The sequence below is a fragment of the Pleurodeles waltl genome, chromosome 12 (assembly GCF_031143425.1).
Source record: "Pleurodeles waltl isolate 20211129_DDA chromosome 12, aPleWal1.hap1.20221129, whole genome shotgun sequence".
In the NCBI taxonomy this organism is placed as follows: domain Eukaryota; kingdom Metazoa; phylum Chordata; class Amphibia; order Caudata; family Salamandridae; genus Pleurodeles; species Pleurodeles waltl.
The window spans coordinates 673,897,169-673,918,292 of record NC_090451.1 but is presented as its reverse complement, the minus strand read 5'-3'; the positions used below and the strand labels follow the sequence as shown (position 1 = coordinate 673,918,292).

Below are 21,124 nucleotides of genomic sequence, written 5' to 3'. Positions count from 1 at the left end.
AACTTGAATGGTTTGTCAAAGATGGTCCAATAGTGGTGGTCAGCCTCATGGCTGTGGGTTTCTGAAAGTCGGCCTGCTTTGTATTGTTCTTGATAAAGTTTTTTTTGTTTGTTTTTTCCTTTCAAAACCTGGATTTTGCTTTATATTTTTTCATTGCAGCCCTGGGGCATACCCACGATGACCTCGCAGAGCATCCTCTCACTGACGATACAGACAACATGATTTTAACAGAGGCCACTCACAGTGAAGGGGTTTCTTTTCAGAATACCACTCTGCAAGGCTCTGAGAGAACCTCTTTACCACCTGAAAACACAGAGAGGCATAAAATGCAGCACTACATCCGTCTGGTATGTACTGACCCAGATCTCGCTGATCGCGCTATTCAAGTTCAAACTCTGTTCACAGCAAAGGCAATTGTGGCCGATGCTATATGTTAGCTAATGGCTGGATGATTTCACAGTTACCCTTAAGCGTTTTTCAATACCATTCATGCTGGAGTGGGGTTTAGTGTTAAGACACAACAGAGCAATCCCTTGTGTTGAAAGTAGCCTTTTATTAAAGAGCCAGGCTTTGTCACTATAATGACACACCGAAAGCCACTAGTCACAACCCCATAACGAATCTGGTTGTTGCAGGCACCCAATACACTGAAAAGCTTCTTTTCAGAGCCAGCACATTATTGGTCCCACTAGAAACGCATGGCAGTTGATTTTTGTTTTATTTTTCCTCTTATTTCTATTTTTGTAATGCTACCTCGTGTAACAAATGTCTACACCCTTCACTCTGAAGAGGTTGACACCCTATTGATGATGCTAGCTTAGCAATTGCCCATTTGATGAATCTTGAATATCACGTGTGTAATGACTGAACTGTAGTTATGAGTGTATTATATACATCTCTTGGATTTTCACCCATATTTATGATCACTGAATAGTCTTAATTTTTCTGGGATCCTAGGGGCAAGCTGTATGCAGAATTATTAACCGTAGAAATTACTGTTTGTTTACATATACCTTTCTAAAGCCATATTTCCTTGATTTATGTCCTTTTAAAAGAAACTAATACAATTCCACAATTGTTAGGCTTCAGGCAGAAGACGCTAAATACTCGGTTTCTTTTTTTATGAAAGAAATGGGTAAAAAGGCATTGTAGGCTTACATAGTGATAGCTGCTCTGTACATTCAAGAGGTGAGGCAGAATTTGCTCTTGAAGTCACAGCTTTGTCAGTTTGTGCTAGGGTCATTTTTGATGCTGTCCAGAGTTGCGGGTCCCTGAACATTGCGTCGTCCTGTTTTTCACTGTTAGAAGTGGTTACCGTCAACATTTTGTCCTGGTCACTCTCCTTGCCACCAATGTGGAAGGGCCTGCACCAACAGGCATGACACAAGTTTCTCAAATAAGAACATTGTCAAATGAAAGATAATTACAGCTTTTTGGTAAAACTGATCATGTTAACTCCTGCAAGCTTTTGTCATTTTTGTGGGTTATTTTTTTAATTGATTTTGAAATGCAGTCACCATGATTTCACCGCTTGTAAAGTACATGTTCTTGGTTAATAAACTGTGGAAAAATGCATCCTCTGCTGGACAATGTCCAGCAAAAGATAAACTTAAGATGTAAAGGAATTTGCCTCACTCGTAAGAAACATTGTAGAGCTTTCTTAAGATACTGTAGTGGACTCTGTGTCCAAAGGCATGACTAAGAGTTATTGTGTCTCTCCTCATTCACTCCATTTTGGTAGACAGATGTGCCTCTTCATTGATTGCGAGCTTACCTAAAAGAATCGCCTAGTTAGAAGGCATTGTCCCTAAAGGACTCACAACATATTGGCATGATGCAAAAATCGAGGAATATATCTTGTCTTGGAGTCCTTCAAACAAAGATTGAATACATATCATTCAAATAACCAGTGTATAAATTTTACTGACAACCCTTTTGAGGGAAGCTCAGGACACATTTTACATTTATAACTAAGAGCATCCCTATCTTGGTGACTCATTGGCTTTGACTACAGAACAAAATCTCGGCACAGTTATTAAAGAAAGCAATTAGTGGGTCAGGCAACCTTTATAACAATTATCTGATAGACTTTAGTTGCAGATTACTTACCTTAGAATTTTTCCCCAGGTGTCAGACTGGATCTGGAGATTTTTCTTCGAGGAGTAGCCTTGCGTGTCGGTAGGTGGCGTCAGTCGACTCCGCGGGCGTCATAGGCATCGTAGTCGCCCTGATGACATCTGGAGTAGTACATAGACGCCACCTCAGCGCAGTGATGTTGGCTCTTTCCGTGCCACACGCTGATCCGGAGAGAGCTACCCTGGTCTCTTTTTTTACCGATTTCGACTGTGTTTAGTTTTCAAGTGAGGTTTTGGTGCGTTGAGGATGTCCTCGAAGACCGGGGTTCAAGCCGTGCGAGGACTGTCACCTTATGATGTTGCTGACGGATCCCCATTGGGTTTGTCTGTGGTGTCTTGAGCGCTACCACGACCTGAAGTTGTGCTCCGAGTGCAGGGCCGTACTCCTGAAGGCCTTGAGATAGCGGTCCCTCAAGCTCATGGTGGCCCGGCGCTCGACTCCGCATAGGTGCCGGTCTCGCTCAAGAGAAAGGTCTCAAGACCATTCGGTGAGCCATCACCACTCGTTGTCCTCAAAATCTTCGGGTGCAGGTAAGAAGTCAAAGTGGTCTCATCGCCTTTAGACTTCGCCCCATCGCTCGGCTGACACGAGGCGGGAGGAACGTCGATACTCAAGGCCTCCGTGCTCAGAGAGGTCCGCTCCGTGCTTCCCCGAGTTTCCGGGAGCCGGAGCGACCCCCGTCCAGCTTAAGGAATTCTATGAGGCCATGCGCCTCCTCTTTGGGCAGACCGATCCTGATACGGAGCCTTCGGGCCTAAGGGATTTGCTTGAGGGGACTTTGGGTTCCGCGCTGACGGCTTCGGCCTCGGCCAGCGAGGTCCCCTCTGGATCCGCTCGGGCTGGTTGCATCACTGAGACCTTCCCCGGCTCTGGGTCAATTTTCGACGCCCCCGATGTCGGTAGTGCCCAGACATCGACCCGATCCTTATCCCCGACGACTAGGAGTCGGAGCGGTGTCGGCTGACGACAACGCGGTCTTTGATGGGGCCTTATCACCCCAGGTCAGATTTGGACCCTTTTTCCTATGGGCATGAATTTGGGGAAGGATTGGTGGGGTCCCTGGACCCTTGTGAATACCAGGATGACCCATCTTTAGACTGGGCACAGGAATTGGGTGACGCCAGTGAACTGGACACTTCTCCAGACGCTGGCATGCTGTATCCTTCTACTGTGGCTATGGCAGAGGGAGCGACGTGATATGGTGGTCAGTAGGGCCGCCAAGGTTCTTGGCCTTGAGGTACCTACTGTAGAGGTCAGGTCCAACCTCCTGATGGAAGTCCTTCAGCCACGGGCTTCCACATCTGAGCCCCTTTTACCTTTCAACGAAGCCCTCACCAGTGTCCTTTTGGGTACTTGGTCCAAACCCAACACGGGCTCCTCTGAATAGGACTATTGCATGCTGTCATCGTCCCGCTCAGAACAACCCTAAATTCCTGTCCCAACACTCTGCGTGCTGTTGCACACTAAGGCTTCCTTCCTTCCAAAGGTGATTATGCCTTTTCATGTAGGCCAGTCCATCACCCTTCCTACTTTCTACACACCCCTACATCCTTCCCATGAGGAGGATATACTCCACAGTCTAGACCCAAAAAGAGCGTTGGCGTTCTCTCTTAATCGTACTAAAGATTCCTGGGTGGACGATCTGCTCTTTGTCGGGTATGTGGGTGCAAAGAAAGTTAAGGCGGTGCAAAAACGTACCATCTCTCCATGGGTACTGCTTTGCATCAAGATGTGCTACGCTTTGGCCAAGAAGCAACCCCCTGAGGGCTTGCGTGCCCATTCCACCAGAGCAACTGCTGCTTCCACTGTGTTAGCACCCGGAGTTGCTGTCCTGGATATCTGCCAGGCAGCTACGTGGGCGTCCCTGTACATGTTTGCTAAACACTACTGCCTGGACAGTCAGGTCTGTCAGGATGGCTACTTTGGTCGCTCGGTCCTGCAGGACTTTCTAGTATGATCGCGGTTTGCAGCCCACCACCGAGAATGGCATCCCTTGGGTATCTATTCTAAGGTAAGAAATCTTCAACTTTAAGTTTTTATTAGATGTACAAGTTACTTACCTTCAGTAAAGAAATATCTGGTAGAGACCTATTCTAGTTGTAGATTCCTTACTGTCTCACCCATCCTCCCCGCTTGCAAACTGATTTCTAGGGACAGGGATTCATCCCTTTCAGGTCCTTAGCTCTGGCGCACCAATCTCAGTGTTCTTAGCGGCTCTGTGCTTTGGCGTGGAAAGTCGTTAAAAGAAACTGACGCACTGCGCTGAGGTGGCTTCTCTGTACTACTCCTGATGTCATCACAGCGACTACGACGCCCGCAGAGTCGACCGACACCACAGGCTGCTTAACATCCTGGCCTAAATGACCCGAGTACATGGAAGACTACATCATCACACCTTGCATTTCATATCTGGCTCCTGAATTGTTGCATAGGGTCGCTTGACTGTGGCACCAGACTGCATGAATGAGTCAAAGATCTTTCGCAAGGTTATCTCACACATTCATGCAGAACATATTCTGCTTCAGGTGTGTGGCGAGCAGAGCATCAATCTGCTTAAGTGCTAAGAATACACATTATCCTTGTGCTCCTAAGTCACATTGACTCTGCAATGGCTACAGGTAGAACAGTAGATAAACCCTTCCATCACACGCACACGTTAGAAATCTAATACCTGTTAAGCAAAAGGGTTTTCATTCTCTGTTAGCAATTTTACTTGAGTTAAATAGATGAATCAAACTATTAAAATGACCAAATCAATTTAGTAACATTGAATCATCTCATCATAATTACACCAAAGTGCGAAAAGTTTGTCAAGGGATTCAAAAGTTCGTAATGTTTAAAGAAAAGGCAATACGCTCCCTGAAAAACTATGGAGATATCAAATGTCAGTGTTACACTTTGATGCTTTGATTTTCAAAATGACTGCTATGAGCAGCAGTGCATTCATTTGGAACACTGAAACAAACTTAGTCACATCAAATCTCTGTTTCTAAAGGGTATTATAACAAAAATGTCAAGCTTTCAGAACTTGCAGCAAAAAGGTATATTCTTCATTCCTGGCACTCCAAATACTCTCAGACTTTCAGGAGTTATTGTGTGAGACCCAGACCCCAGCTTAATCTGGTCAAAAACGCTCTCTGCTCTGCTTTTTCAGGGACACAACAAAGCTTCCAGTCCCAACTGTACAGAATGCCCAATATATATCTCCTGGTCATTCCTAACTCTCACGGACAACTTCTAGTAGACCAGGGCACAGATAGCAGAGGGTGTCAAGTTCAAGCACGCTATTCAGCCAGGGCCCTGCCAAAGCCCAGCCCTAGATAGTCATTTTTGAGTAATGTCCTTCTTAATTATTTCCATTTGGACCTCAGGAGGCCGGCTTTTGACACTTGAGAATGACCTTTAGAGCTTAGATCAAGAGAGCAGGATCCAATCCATCAGTATCCTATTCCCAACCAATCCTTTTCCAAGTCCAGTAGAGTTCTGATTTCTAGATGTTTAGAGCCCCAAGATACAGCGGTAACAAGCTTGAACCTTTCCCATGTCGTCATCACCCTTCCTAATTTCTGCTTCAGAGTAACACACAAAACGATATTCTGTGTGTTTTCAAAGATGATGGAAGTCTCAGCTCCTACAGCTCCCCAAACCCCATTCATTGGCTTGTCTGCTCAAAAATCATAGGTTCAAACGCCTTGCTAAGAATTAAGGACTTCGAATATGTAGGTATTAGTTTGTCGGAGCCAGACACAGGAGAACACATTGAAAAGAGCAAGTTTTTGTTAAAACATAGGGCATGTAGGATATCCAAGTTTTTTAAAAGAGTTTGTGACCTATAATACCTTTCCTGGTTTGGAGGTCTTTAGAGCACATGCAATATATTGAACTGAACTGTGGGGACACAGCAGTATTAAAGATCTTTCACTTCCAGAGAATTCCTTTGTAAGATCTCTTTGAGGCTCCCTCCGAGTAATCCTTTGCTGCCTCTGTTCTTGACTTTGGCTTGCAACCTATAAGCAAGCTTGCAGCTTTGAAACCCATTTTATATTGGGTTAGAGTTTGATGCATTGCAGGACTAGCACATTTTAGAGCAGGCCTTCAAGATGTCATCACCAAACTGCAGACACTAAACAATTCCATGGATGAGATACATCGGAGTCTTTAGCCAATTTAGGGTTAGAATTATTGGTCCCAAGCCCAGACATAGTGACCTCACCCTCTGGGTAGCTGAACTGACTTGTTGTTAAACTTTAAGTTTGTCTTTAGATTTGAGGAATTTGTAGACTATTTGAAAACCAGGTATAGAGATCTGGATTTCATATCTAAAAGCAGGCAGTATCTTTTGAAAGGCTGCTTTAGCAGGTGGAGTTGTCAGCACTTTTTGATTCTTACTGCATATTCAGGCCAGTTACATACTTTTTATATTATGCACCTTTGCCTTGCGGACTCCATGCCACCATTTCCAGGTGACTTCATGTTTTGAGTACTCTTTTAAACACATCAGGTTTATTCTGACATGTCCTTAGGCTTTCATTTGGCCTATAGTAGTGTATCTTACCCTTTTGACTTCTGAGGACCCCGTTGCATAACAACTGGAAGTTAGGGACCTCCAAACCACTTCTCCGATTTGTTCCTCCACAATACTGCACAAAAATACAGAAACCAGTGTATACCCTGTACAAACTCAACATATTTACATTTCTCTGTGGGAGCCACCGCACATAGGTATAAGGCACACGTTGTATTCACTAGGCAGTCATGTGAAATTATTGCTCACAGCAGAAGTGGTGGGTCAGAAGTAGGAACTGTTGATAATGTCCTTGGACAGATGCAGGGCAGCAGTCAAGCTTGGTATGAACAAATCAGAAGAATGTGTTGGGTCCTAGTATCTAAAGTTGATATAGACAGTGACTTTGTAAAAGCTAGAAGGGCACATACTCATGTCCGATTTCATTCTATCTACTGTGAAATACTTCTCTGCATGTGAAAGTTTTTCATCTCGACTGAAGAATGCAGGCTGGATCCCTTCCTAATCCAAGAAGTGTAGGTACTTGGAATCTGTACGTATCTGCCCATGTAAAGCAGTGTATGGGAGAACATGCTGCCTTGAAGAGCCTTTTAGCCAGTCTACCTCTGCATAGATCACTTCAAGATTTTTTTTTTTTTTTTAATTAGAACTGTTTCCCAACCTTCTGACTTCTGTGGACCCCCACTTTATAATAACTGCAACCCAGGGACCCATACTGAATCACTATTGGAATCCAGCCCCCCGCTATACTGAAAGCTAGGGACCGGATCTACTATTTAATTTTCTAAGCTGTCGCGGACCCCCTTAGGAGGCTTCGCAGACCCCAAGGGGTCCCCTGACCACAGGTTGGAACCACTGAATTAGAAGCATTTTGCTAAAGTTCAGGTTGCAGAGTATTTGAATGCGAACAGTGACTGTGCACATTCACTGTGCCGTCCTTAACTAGCAGCTTCTGACTAGAAACCTTTTAGAAATGCTTATGAGTTTTAAAAATAGATCTTTATTTTATTACTAAATATCAAATACATTACATTTGGGAGGAAATTCAGTAGACTTCAACTAAATATTATTGTTACTTGATGATACTAGCATCATCCTAGGAGGAACATTATTTGTCATTATTCAGCTCTAAATCCTTAAGATTTGACAAAAACTAATGGTTAGATGACATGTGAGTCTGATGACCCCCTGAGAAGTGGCTGTGGACACCAGGATAAGAACCCTTGTCCTACAGCGGTCCAGAGCTGCACGGTCATTCTTGAGGCTATGTATTAAACTCTCTTATGTGAGTGGTGCAAAATCACACTCAGGGCCACATTCAGCATTTCACGTTCATACCACTTGCGCAGTATTTGAATATTTTTTTATGTGGCCTTACCTAGAAACTAAATAAGCCAATTGCACTTAGCCACGTAACATGCCATGTTTTAAGAGTTAAATCACTTGCACTGGGTGATATTTAGCAGCCTCCATGTTACATAGTGCAGGCGGCAACCTGCCTGCACTTTTAAGAGGGGAGAGGTATCTAATTGAAGATTAGTGCACTGAGTGACTGCCCCCGCCTGCAGTGGGATGTCGGGGGGATCCATGGGGACCCTCTTCCTCCCCTTGAGAAGACTGCCTTTATGAAGCACACTAAAGTGTGCCACATCTTTGTGGCCGTCCTAAAGGCATGTTTGACCTTGCGTCCTTATCCATAATGCGGCGCTGGCCCAAAGCAAAGTGGTTCCCTCATTTGCATGTGGAGATGCCCCCATGCAAATGAGGGAATGCACTTTGCGCGATTTATTATGACAGAAAGGGCCGCAGACACTTGTGTGCCCCTTCTCCATACTAAGCGCCCCTGGGGTGCACAAAACGGGGGTAGAATCCTGTTGCGCCCCTGAGGCACTTTCAGTAATATGGCCCTTGGTCATAACAGCCAAAAGCTATTATCTAAAATCATTTGTTATTGTACCCCATGTATGTACTATTAGAAAGGCTTGGGTAGTTTATTTCTCTAATTCGACGGCTGGCTGTTCCATGGGAGCATAACCTCATTCCCCCCTCCCAAATCAAAACAAACCAATCAGATTTCCATATTATCTATGCTTTCTCTCTCCCTTTGGGTCTTTTTGCAAATTCATCAATACAATCACAAAAATGCCAGTACACCCTAGATGTGAAAAGTGTTCTAATACTGTTTAGCCAAAATAAAGGCAATCATGGAACTTACAAACCTTTTGTGAACTATGGAATGTCCCCACCTATAGGCTATAGGCTGTTGTAGTGTGCTCTATATAATACTTTATTTCTGGAAGGCACGACCATCTGTGAGGGAGACCTAGGATGAATTGCAGAGTTGAAAATTAATTACTACACCATTTCTGATAGATGATGTTCGAACTGCAGAGCAGATACCATGCGTTTGGTTCGCATGTTTGCAAGACACAAGTTTAAAGCTCTAACTTTGGTTCAGAAAACATCTGAGATGCAATTTGAAGCTACTTTTTTCCATTTCTTTGCTAGTGGTGTTCTGATATGTTTCTTGTTGAATTCCCTTGCACAACATGGGGCAATAGTTTACAAATCTCCTTTTGTATGAGGCTGACCTATTGAATGATCATGATTATTCTCGATATGACCGATGCCTCCCAGACAGGATGTGTGGCTGAGTTTATTTTGGAAGATATGACAGCAAAGTAACTTTAGACGCCTTCATTATGACTTGTTGGGGTTCATGGCATCCAGTTTAGCTTTGTGGGATTTTCATCTTGGGTGAAAATCATTGGTATTTATGTTCACAGATAATTCTGCTATCTTACAAAAGTATGCATGAAAGCATTAATGCTGTGCCATTGGACAACCCCCTGCCCATCAGCGCTGTTTCTTTAGCAGAAAGCTGGTTTCAGAAACTTTTATACAAGTTGGGTTTTCACCCACAAGTATTTGCAAAATCTTGTGTAGCTCACCTGGACATAAAATCCGTACAAATCCTCTTTTCAGCTTCTGTGGAGTGCTCTGGCAAATGGAATGCTGGTGTAACTGCATGTTGGATTTTTAAGAGGGCTGTAACTTGTTGGTCTCCACTTTTGATTTTGTCATCAATGAGATAGTGGCGAACAGAAAGAATGCCAGATCTCCTTACAGATGTACCAAACCCTTAAGTGGGTTTGCTGACGCAGATCGTGACAGTAACTAAGATCACAGTAAATGCAACTTTCATAATGCCGGTGTAAACTTGGGCAGTAGCTGAAGCCACTAGCCCACCTTTCGCTGCTGATGAGGATTGCCCAGCCTTACATTTAAATAGCGGTATGAATCCCCCTGCAGGCACCTGTTAGGGTGGTTTGCGGAGTTCCTGGAACCACCATGTGTCTCCTATGTAAAGGGTGTCCTCCAGTGATGCACTGAATGTGCAACCACCTCCGTGGCACACACATCCAGGATGCCTGCTGACCACTTTCTTGCCTCTGCATTAACAGTATCTAATATGATGCCGATATGAACTTTTAGCAGGTGTTTAGTATGTTTTTCCATTTTTTAATCTTAAGGAAAGCCTGACAACCTCCTTCCAAGTGACATCGTAATTTGTGATCATTTAATGAAGCATTCCCTTGCTTGATCTGCTTCTAACATTAGTGCTCCTTGAGATCAATTTCTCTAAATTAATGGCTCTGCTTTTCCAGTCCCTGCAAGGTTGTGATTACAACTCCTTTAAATTTATTTCTGGTGGTAGTAACTTCGGCCATCTGGATGAGGGAGTTACAGGCGCTGTTGTAAGTTTTCCTAGATACAGTGTTTGTCAGAAAGAAAATGTTGTTTAGAGTGAATGTACCATTGTTTCCTAAATTTGTGAGATTTCCATCTCAACGTGTCTAATTATTGCCAGCTATAATACTAGCTCCACATCCATCTAAGGAGAACTAAAGACATAACTGATAAAATCCCAAAAGTACTGTCAGCCACTACATGTTAAGTAATTTTATCTGCCACTTCTCCAGCTCTTGTACACCCATAATAGACATTCATACTGGAATCACCTTGGACACCAAGATAACTCAGGTAAAGAAATTGAGAGACGCCAAGTTTTTAGAGCCTTCTCTAAAGGTTCTAAACTCTAAATTATCCTCCTAGCCAGAGGCATAGTGTTCAGCAGCAGGGGTGCTAGGGTTGCAAAAGAGGCTGCCTTGTCTCTCAGTAGAAAGCAGGGCACAAGCAAAAGATCGGTGTCACTAAATCACAAGGACCAGGCTGGAGTGTGGCTAGCTTCTTTGAACAACGCATAGTATGTTGAATGACTTATTGGGCCACAAAGGTGCCTCTAAAGGGATTACAGGAGAGGAGTAGCACACGGTCAGAAGATGAGTCTGGTTGTCAAAGTTTGAATAGACTGAAGGTGTTTCACAAGATTTCTAGGTGTGCAATGTTAGAGCACAAAGGCATAGCCTAAAGCTCTTTTGCCCTTCTTACTACGGTAGATTCGGACTTTTCAAATTTGCTTCATATGAAAGAAGAAATGTAATATTACAGGCATAATCCGGGACCGTGCTGGAGTACATCAAGCTTGAATCCTAGGATGGAATACCCATATTTGTACGAAAAAGACAAGCAGTTGTACTCTAAAGATCCTGCTCACCAAGTCGCAGCACGTCTGTCTTTTCAGTGTTGAACCTTAAGCACTGGAACTCCATCCAATCCAGGAACTCTTTATGCAAAGTTGAAAGAAGTCATCTTGTCCATTCAGCCTCTCTAGGGGAGAAGGCTTGCACTTGTTTTCCATACATGGAAAAAATGAAGGCATGGGGTGCAGAAGCCAGTCGTACAGCATAGCTACATTACAATATATGATGACTATAGTATTGCTTGATGGCTAAATTATGCTTTGAAACCTGTTGTTGTTCTTCCAGGAAAGTGACATGTAAGGGAGAGTACCTTAATACCATCAACCGGCCCTTCCAGAAGAAATGATTGACCAGGGAGGGCAGCCATTACAGCTTTCTTCAGAGGGAACACAGTCGCTTTGACTTCGCTTTAAACTTGTTATGAAACCTCCTTGATTAGGATGCAGGGGCTGACCCTCTTTTAAAAGATGGGCAGTTCTGCGCTTTTTTAACGGTTTGTTTATTTTTGGTTACTTGTGTCTCCTCAGACATTTTTTTTATTATTTTTTTTATTTTAGTATTTCTACGTAATATTCGAAACCTAAAGGTTCCGGGAAGGGAATAAACCCATTATAAGAAACGGGTAGTTATCATCAGGGACGCCGGCTTTGACGTCTGTATTATCTAGATTCTTCCCTCACCTCCTCCCATCTCTGATGCCTGTTGGGCAGAAATATTAATACAGGGCCTCGATCTGTCAGCAGTGTGACATGGGGGCATATTCCCATCGCTCTTTGCATCCAAGTGCCTCACCGGCCTGTGTGATACCAAAGGGAAATCTGCCCTTCACAGTGCCAATGACTAGGCCATTATTTTTCAATTTCTGAATCAAGCTCACGCCGGAATGAAACAGTTTCCTTGTTAATCGGACTTTAATCGGATCTTAAAACTAATCATATGTCTTTTTGATCTATGTAATTGTTTGAACAAATAAAACAATCCATTTTAATAATTTCTTTATTTAACAAGGTCACCACTGTTTGTGAACATTTTTTCCCCCAGACAGCACCCTTCAGACTTCCTTAGAGAAATTGTGCTGGAAAATTGTGTTGGTTGTAACGCTATTTTCTGATTGTTAGCCTATTTTAGCCATACCATCTTCTCCTCATGGATTACTGTCTCCTTTAGTTGCTGGACCGGACACCCGGAGACCCTCTGAACGAGAAGCACGGAAGCCTGTCCCACTCACTGTCGCAGCTCTCTCTACTTCAGGGTAAGAGCTGGAAAGAGATGACCAAATATGATTGTGCATGGGAATGGCATCTTCGTCGGGAAGCTAGAACTATGGTGTACTTGCTGTGGCTGCATTCACTGGCTCTTCTCGTGCTTCAGGGGGCACAATAGCAAATTGTGCCTGAATTTAGTATAGATTATGATTCTAAGTCGAAGGAGACGCAAGAGTGTCCAATTTGAGACTACTGGATTTTAGTTCAGAGTTCTCCTCCGTGCCTGTGTTGTTGTAGCAGACATCCAGGAGACTATCTGCATCCAATTCCAGGGGTTAGGCAATAAGGAAGACTCCGTCACCTCAAGTAACAAAATAATTGAAGGAAATTGGACCATGAGGTGGACGCATTGTGGTGTTCTTGTTACCCATGTGCTGGTCCTAAGCCACCAAAACCTCCATCTGCAGCTTCCCTGGCCTTTAAGTAGGAGAACCTTTAACAGGAGGAGGCACCCGTATTGCGTGCTCTATCGTGCAGTGAAATATAGCTGTCTGAATAACCTCTGCTTGATTTGACCGTCGTATCTCACTCTCAGCTTCCTCTTGTACTACCCTGTGCAGTTGTGGAAACAAGGGGGGGGGGGGGGGGAGAGAGAAGAAGTTAAGGATGCAATGTTCAATAAGTCACAACGTGTTTCCAGTTTTCCTGTGTTTGCATTTCTTTAAATGATTTAATGAGGCCAGACTGTCAGTATTGGAGTTTCTCCGTTTCCTTTCTGCAGGAGACCATTTAGGCTATCGAGACCGGTCTACAGGTATCTGGGACCACTTGCGGCAGCCTCCGACTGGACAGCAAGCTGCTGGGAGAGTCCCTCAGGCTGTGCAGAAAAGCAAAGTACCAGAGGTTGCACCTCACAACCGTGAACCTCACACCCCTCCCAAAGCGGTACCTAGTGAGTAGACAAAGCTTTCCTGCCTAGTCTAAGGCTGGAATTTTTCTTACCAGTCTTTCTGTTCCTGATCTGTGACTGCAAGATTTAATACCCCTTCCCCTTCTTGTCCGGGCAGGGTACAGTATTTCATTATGGTCTTTCTGTACTCCAGGCCTTCCTTTTGTTAGAAGTTTCCAGATTTCTTACTTGCCTTTTCTCTTTCTGATCTCCTTGATGCCATACTTCATACTGGCCTTTCTGTTCTTGTTAATGCAGAGCTAAACTATTCCGTGTTAGTTTTCCTGTAGTTCCCTGCTTTGTGCTTATTCTGTTTTTTTTTTCTCCTGCCCAGACTGTCAGGCACTACCTGTGACTCCAAAGGATACGACTGAGATATCTCGTGCCAGGGCTCTTTACCAGACTCACAGTGGTCAGCCCCTTGCGGAGGAGATTTTCAGCTATCTCCAGGGCATTGAACGGGCTGGGTAAGTGTGACATTTATCTTTTAAAACACATGTGATTCTTTGATTAAAAACCTGGGGCCCCTGTATCTGATATGTCGGGTGAATTCAGGGAACCTATCATACCTACGTATCCTCCGATTCACAAGTCCTGTTGGGACCTCCCCTTAGATACTCTGGTTGATATGCCCTAACGGGGAACTCCCTGCACGCAAGGTACACCTTTAAGTATACTTCATTGAATAATGTAACTGACATACTGCAAATAATGTTCCTTCTACCTCCATCTCCCGAGTTTCACCTTGCTCCCCGGCGGCCAGTGTTTGCATGTGGGAGAAGTTGTATTGTTCTTACTTCCTTTAAAAGCCAATAAAGAAGGTCTTAAACCTAAAACACACGTTATGACCATCCTTTGAGTGCTTGCTCCGTGCCTCTTTATGAACGAGTCTGTTCCCATCCCAGGCTTGAAGGGAAGGGAGACCTGAATCCCGAGCATCAAGGGAACCAGACAGCAAGGCGGTATTCGGACCCCAAGCTGAACGACGTGGTGAGAAAAGAGGTAAGCTAGTGGTCCCCATCCTGTGGTCCAGGGACCCCTGGGGGTCTGCAAAGCATACTCGGGGGCTCCGCGACTGCTTAGAAAGTTAAATAATAGATTGATAAAGGGTATATAAATTGTGTGTAAATCTGAGCATTTTAAAGTGTTACATAAATGTGAAGGAATTAAAAATTGGAGGATGAACTTAAGTTAGTTTCCTCTGTTTGATTAGTGGGAGCAGTGCAAGCGCATCAAACAGAATGTAATATGGCCTACTAGTGGTGTCAATTGAATTTAGTAAAGGACCAACCTTCCAATTTTTTTTTTTTTTGTCTGTGAAATAAATGATTAAATATTTTGTGTATTTGTTTGATAAATGGTTGTTTCTGTATTTTTGTGTGTATTTTTTTGTGGTTTAAATCATTGAAACTGCTCAGGATGGGGTCTCCTTCAAGTAATGACTCAGTGGGGGTGCCCAGATTCCAATATTGATTCTTTAGGTGTCCCTGGGTTCCAGTAATGAAGAAGTGGGGGTCCACAGGAGTCAAAAGTACGCTATTTAGATTTTCATACCCTTTTGAGTGTTGCGTGCTGAAGCTGATGACACTGTGGTGCCGAATCCTCAGTGAAACGTAAATGCGCCTTTGAGAATAGTGCAGCAGAGAGTACTGCAGACTTTGCCTTTCCAACTGGATGTGTTCATCCATCAGTTCTATTTCGAACAGTGAAACACTTCTTACTACTTGTTAATCTCCCTACATTTCTCATAACTACACCTTTTAGCAGCCACGACTCAACATTACCATAATTATATAAAACTCTACTCTCCTTATCTTAAGATGTGATATTCGTTACATTCACTGTTCATGAGTCAATGAATTAGCCCTAAATGTCTGTATGCCTTGTACACATGCACCTTCAATTGTGGACCAGCACATCTCACTTAAGTAATAACTATAAGTATACATGAACATTAGATGTGCAGTATTAATCACTGTCTTATTAACCCTTTTTAACATCTTGTGCATCCTCTGTCCCGAAAGGTATTTTCTGCTGATCTGGATCTGCACCAGTTACCTGCTTGACAGTTATACAGTAACTGTAGTTTCCACTGATCGCGTTTGTGATCTTGTTGACCTGGTAACTTTCACTGTCATTAATTTTTATTTGTTGATGTATCTGTTTCAGGTTGTCCCTGTTCCCCGACGCCCTTCCTCCACTCGAGCCTGCAACGAAAAGCCACAAAACACAAAAACTGTGAAGAAAACTGTTCCCCCTCCCAGCCAAGGCAGCATCAAAAGCAACAGGTCTGGTGTCTGGAGATGAACACTGCAATGGTCGCTCCTGGGAGTGACTGTTCTACCAGCGATAATGTTCCTCTGACTCTAGCACTAAGATTCCACCTTGTACTCCTGGTACTATTGCCTTGCACAGAACAGGGGTTTCGAATTTTTACCTGGGTTCTGTTTTCCTTCTGTAGCTGCAAAAAAGTAATGTTTCACTTAAAGTGAGAGGAAGGGTTGGGAAACCACCCATTTCAGCTTGACACCACTCTTGCCTGCCTTCAAACTCCAGTATTTTAAGGAAATAAACTGTTGTACTGTGGCAACCAGTCAATTTTCCTAACCATTCAATTCAGAAACTTGAAGCGCAGAGACCTTGAGGGATTCAAATCACTAGCAAACTAATTTCACGGCACTGACTGCACCCTGTTACTTCACTGATCTATTTTTTGCGAGAAGTCTTTGTAATTAAGTGGTTTGGTCGACTCTACACAACCCAGAAAAGCAGTCTGCTTATAGTATCATTGCTTTTCTGCCCTTTTTAAGCTTCATTAATATTTATTTCACGTGGATATTGGATTATTACAAAAGCCTCTTGTTTGTCCTTCTAAATGTCAGTCCCTCATGTTTGGAAGCGTTCTTCTGTCTGGTTCACTTGTTTCCCTGTCAGTGGCTAAACTCTGCCAACAAGGAAGTAATGTACAATCTGTTATTTTTTTATTTTTTATATTAAAATGTATTTAAATATGTTGACTCAATTTTCTTCTTTTTATATCTATATCATGTTCACGGTGAAAATGAATAAGTGGACAGGTGTCCTCTTAAAGGATGGCCTAGAAGAGTAGATATCCAAGAATGAAGGTATCAAAGCCCATTAACTTTCCTTTGTACCTTGCATGGAAAGGAGGCACCGTGACTGTTAAGGCTTCAAGCTCCACATTGAATGTGACTTCACGGAGCCATACAAGCCACCGCTCTGCCCACAAATGTTGGCTCCTGTTTATCCGCGCTCTTCTGAGCAAATCTAGAGTTGCTCTAACATTTTACTAAAAATCTAACATTCAAGCGGTGTTATCTGACATGCCTCCACTCAGGTTTGCAACATTTAAATTACGCCACAGCAGACAGATTTTAATCTCCGATCTGCACAACTGAAGTGCACTCAAAGGCATGAAGCGCAGGAGGCCAACCTCTTCATGAGACAGTTGTGATATGAACTTTGTAAACCCACCCCCACCCCCCACGATAAGACTTTTTTGGTTATTTGGGATGGTTCATGATTAGGATACCATAACTTTTTTTTTTTTGTCCACATAAGCAATCCACACCAAATGTATCTTTTTTTTTTTCCCAACGTCCTGAGGATTCTAAAGGTGATGAGGGTTTGTGGTATCCTTTGGAGGAAAATGAGAAAATAACCAAAATATAGTTAAATTGTGAGCTTTTTTTGGTGAAAATAGGAAAAAGTGCTCTGGATTTAGTGTCTCTCTTCATAAAAATTGCATCAAGGAACAGTCACCTTCTTCCCAGCTTTCATGAACATGCAGAACTGAACCAAAAAACCTAATATTTAACCACAGGTTAGTATGTTTAAAAAAGGTAGCCCATTTTTCCTATGTTTCTGTACTTTCAGCCTACTTCCAGTTTGTGGTGCAAACCAGTGTGAAACCCATGGTTATCCAGGAAAGCTATATACTTCTAATAAATATACAAAAATTCTGAATCCACCAAGGTGGTCATATGTATAGATTCTCCAATGTTTTCCCAAAGAAAATGTTGAAATAAAGAAATATCGAAAATGAGTGGGGGGAAAAAACTTCCATTTGTGACAGTGGGAGTAATCACAAGTTTGGCGGACAGTTTTCACTGTCCACCAATCTTCCAACGTGGAGGTTGCCGCCACACAGACAACCACCCCACCTGCCCCATTAAGAGTTTCCTGCTAGGCTGGCAGGCGGAAACCTTGGTTTTAGCCCGCCAGTCCAGTGGGAAACAGGCTACACCATTGTCACCGGCTCGTAATTGAGTTGGCAGCAGTTGGCAAAGCAGGCAGTGAACATTGCGATGGTGCTGGGCAGGGTGGTCCCTGCACCGCCCATGCCAAGTACATGAGCAGTGCAGCACCCCCCCCCCCCCCTCCCCCCCCAGTGTTACTGCCATGAAAAGGCTGGCGGAGACTGAGGTCGTAATAGCGCTGCCCTGGCCGATTAGGATCTCCACCAAACCACTGGGATCCAAGATTCTGGCGGTCCAACCACCAGGGTTTTAATGTGGCGGTCCAGACCGCCACTGCAAGTGTGGCAGTTGTAATACTGCCACACTCTTAATGAGGGCCAATGTTTTATCTGTAACTTTTTGTCATGATGGATGATTTCAAAAGCAGTGTACAATTGCTTTAGCTAGACCCTTTTGGTTGTCTGGATATATAGGGTTTGTAGGTTCTCCATGAACCTGAGGTACCCCAAGCTAACACCAGAGCTGCACCGTACAATGGTTTTTCAGTCTATACTGAGTACAGACCAATTCATATGGTTTCATATGTAGAGTGGAAAATGGGTATCAAGTTAACCTATTTTTCTAATGATCAAGATATGGAATTTAGGAGCAGTAGTTATTTGCACATCTCTGAATTTGTGGGTACTCGTACGAGCATATATTTTAGGGGGTATTCTTCAAAATGTCTCCTTTCTTACACACTGGATTACATTTGGAAGGTACAAATGCAGCAACATCCAATTGGAAATAATAAATATCCTACTAGTCTATGCTCCAGCAGCGGTGCCTCCTTTAGGGCGGAGGAGCGTCGCCCACCGTGCTGCAAGCGCAGCAAAAATCAAAAATATTTTATTACTGTTTTTATTTTTCAGTGCAGCCAGCCCGAGCCAAGTGTTCGGCCGGGGCCGTTACTGCTGACTGGCAGCAGGGTAGGAGGAGTGGTGCACACTTAAAGATTAAAGTGCACATTGACTTTAGCCAGCTGTCTTGCGACGGCCAGCCTGACATGCGCAATTTAAACCTCTCCACCTGAGCCGACTTGGACAACTGGGTGGAGAGCAGGCACAGGCTTCAGTGCCTCTTAGTGCCAGCCCACTCCGACCGATCCTGGCACATCTCTCATGCTTTTTAACAGCATGAGCAGTGTCTGGCTTGGTTAAGGGGGTTGTCTTAGCGACCCCTTGCTGACAAACTGTGGGACCGGAGAGGGCTGGAGTAGGCAAGTCCTGTTTTTTTTTATTTTATTTTTTTAAATTAAGTATACAGTTTAATGTTATTTTACATCCTGCCAAGCACTGTGAGAAACTAGCACTGCCTCCAGCCTTAACTCCAGAGATCTTAATTATGGCCCTTTGTAAACACTGTTTTTAATGGACCACAAGTGAGAGCTTTGGGGTTGCGCGAAAGGGCATTCATGATCGCCGCACCACTTTGAAAATGAATCCGCCGCCACTGCTATGCTCCCACATGTCTTCTGATAAAAATGGTACCTCACTTGTTTGGGTAGGCCCAGCGCCTCTGAAAGGAAACGGCCCAAAACGCAACATGGATACATCACATTTTTCCACTCAAAACTGAACCATATTTTGCAAAGTGGGTTGCTGTGGATTTTGGACTCTGGCTCTACCTTCGCGGCTGGCAAGGTATTCTGGGTATAATGACTTGGTGAGAGCCACACAAGCCAACTCACATCTTGGACTTTAGGTGTCTCATTTTTTTTAAAAAGTACGTTTGCTGGGTTTCCCTAGGTGCCCGTCATTTTATGTTACACCACTGGCCCTAGCTCAGCCAGCACCTAGGTAATTCTAGCAAACCTGTACATTTTTAAAATCTAGACACCTAGGTGAATCCAGGGTGGAGCGAGGAGTGGCTCTCATCAGGTTGTTTTACCAACAATTCCTTGCAAACTTTGACTGAAAACCACATGTTGGAGGCATGTGTGGCTGTACATACACATGCTTTGCATACTCTTCTGGGTGTGTACAAGTTGTTTTTCTTTGAAGAAGTCTTGTCATGAGGTTGAGTAACTCCTCTCGGTGGTGATGGTGCACATGCGCATTGACTCCATTGTTCGTGTGCTTTCTTTCCGCCATGGGGTTTGTATGTATGTGCATTTTTTCTGTTGTCGTTTGTCACTGTTAGCATATCCCATCCTTTCGTCTGTATTTATCACGTCCAAAATGCGTGTCACTTTGATTTTTTTCAACCACAGCCCTCCTAGGACCCCGCCCTTCAGAGCCTCCTTAGGACTCCATCACACCACTTTGAGAATGACTGGCTGGTGATGGAACGTACGCCTTTCTGTTAATGCCCATGTTGACACGCAAAATATCCTGCACCGATCAGTACCTGGTCTGCAACTGGTGTTTGATGCCCAAGCACAGGGAAGTGAATTGCAACGCCAGTGAATCTGTTCCACAAAGAAAAAGACTCTTCAAGACCTTCGAGCACGTCACCTGGGAATGTTGTGCAGGACCATCAACGACACTCCAGATATCTTCATTGAAAGAGAAAGAAGGCTAATCCCAACCATAAGCTGTGGAGGAAGAGGCATTTTCTGTCAAAGGTAGCTCTGTCTTTGACCTTGAAGTGGAGTTGTAAATGGAGAGTGTAATGCCAGTTCAGCAAGCTGTGAGTACAGTCTCCCATCACCCAGATATCCCAACAAGAGACATTTGGCTACTTTGGATCCACACTGTGAGGCCCTCGGTCCAACACTGCCTCTCTGCAAGGGTCTGTACCGAGCAACTGGCTCAGGCACCCTGCCCTCTGGCTCGGTGCCAAAACCTCCATGGAAGCCTTTGCATTGAGTTCTTTAGCCACAGACCGTCAGCCAGTTCCTACTCTCATCGATGCGGAGTCGACGGTTGCTGTCCACCACCTCGATGACAAGAGGAGATTGAATGCCAAAATATTCAGTCAAAATCTTCAAAGCCGACCTCCAAGTCTGGCTAAACATATTGGTGGAGCCGTTCCTGCAGGAACAACTGGACGTATGGCTTACTCTTCCTCCACCACCTAAAAAGAGATTGACATTTTCAAGAAGCTTTGGACATGCCAGTTCCTTCTAAACAGAAGACAAGTGGCTAAGGCTACCAGCCCACTGCCCCTTCCACCTGCCTCACTACTTACACCACCACCACCACCAACCTTACCTCCTCCCCCACTCTATGGAGAAGAGCCACTGGACATATCACCACAGTCTTCTCAGTCAGATACTGCTGGGTATGGTGGACCACAAGACAAATTTGAGACGCATAAAATGCTGATCCCCGCAGATACAGATCTCTACCCCACAAGCCCTTCTCTTCCTGATGATGCCGCCTCTTACCATGAGGTTATAGTCAGAGCTGCCACATTCCACAATGCTGCGTTGCATAAAGAGCCTTTAGAGGAAGGCTTCCTCTTTGATATACTTTCCAGCACCCAAAAGGCTACACAGTGTT

General features: G+C 44.0%; 1 protein-coding gene across 7 annotated transcripts in view; it reads left to right on the top strand.

Annotated features, from left to right (window-relative positions):
• Positions 1–16,430, top strand: part of CNTROB (centrobin, centriole duplication and spindle assembly protein) — a 145,288-nt gene extending 128,858 nt beyond the window's left edge. For all 7 annotated transcript variants that reach the window (XM_069218632.1, XM_069218628.1, XM_069218633.1 and 4 more), the window contains 6 exons: positions 160–347; positions 12,433–12,517; positions 13,252–13,422; positions 13,754–13,886; positions 14,325–14,421; positions 15,589–16,430. In XM_069218632.1, the coding sequence (XP_069074733.1) occupies positions 160–347; positions 12,433–12,517; positions 13,252–13,422; positions 13,754–13,886; positions 14,325–14,421; positions 15,589–15,726 (812 nt within the window). In that variant the 3' untranslated portion in view covers positions 15,727–16,430. The remainder of the gene's footprint in view (positions 1–159; positions 348–12,432; positions 12,518–13,251; positions 13,423–13,753; positions 13,887–14,324; positions 14,422–15,588) is intronic.
• The last annotated feature ends 4,694 nt before the right edge of the window (positions 16,431–21,124 follow it).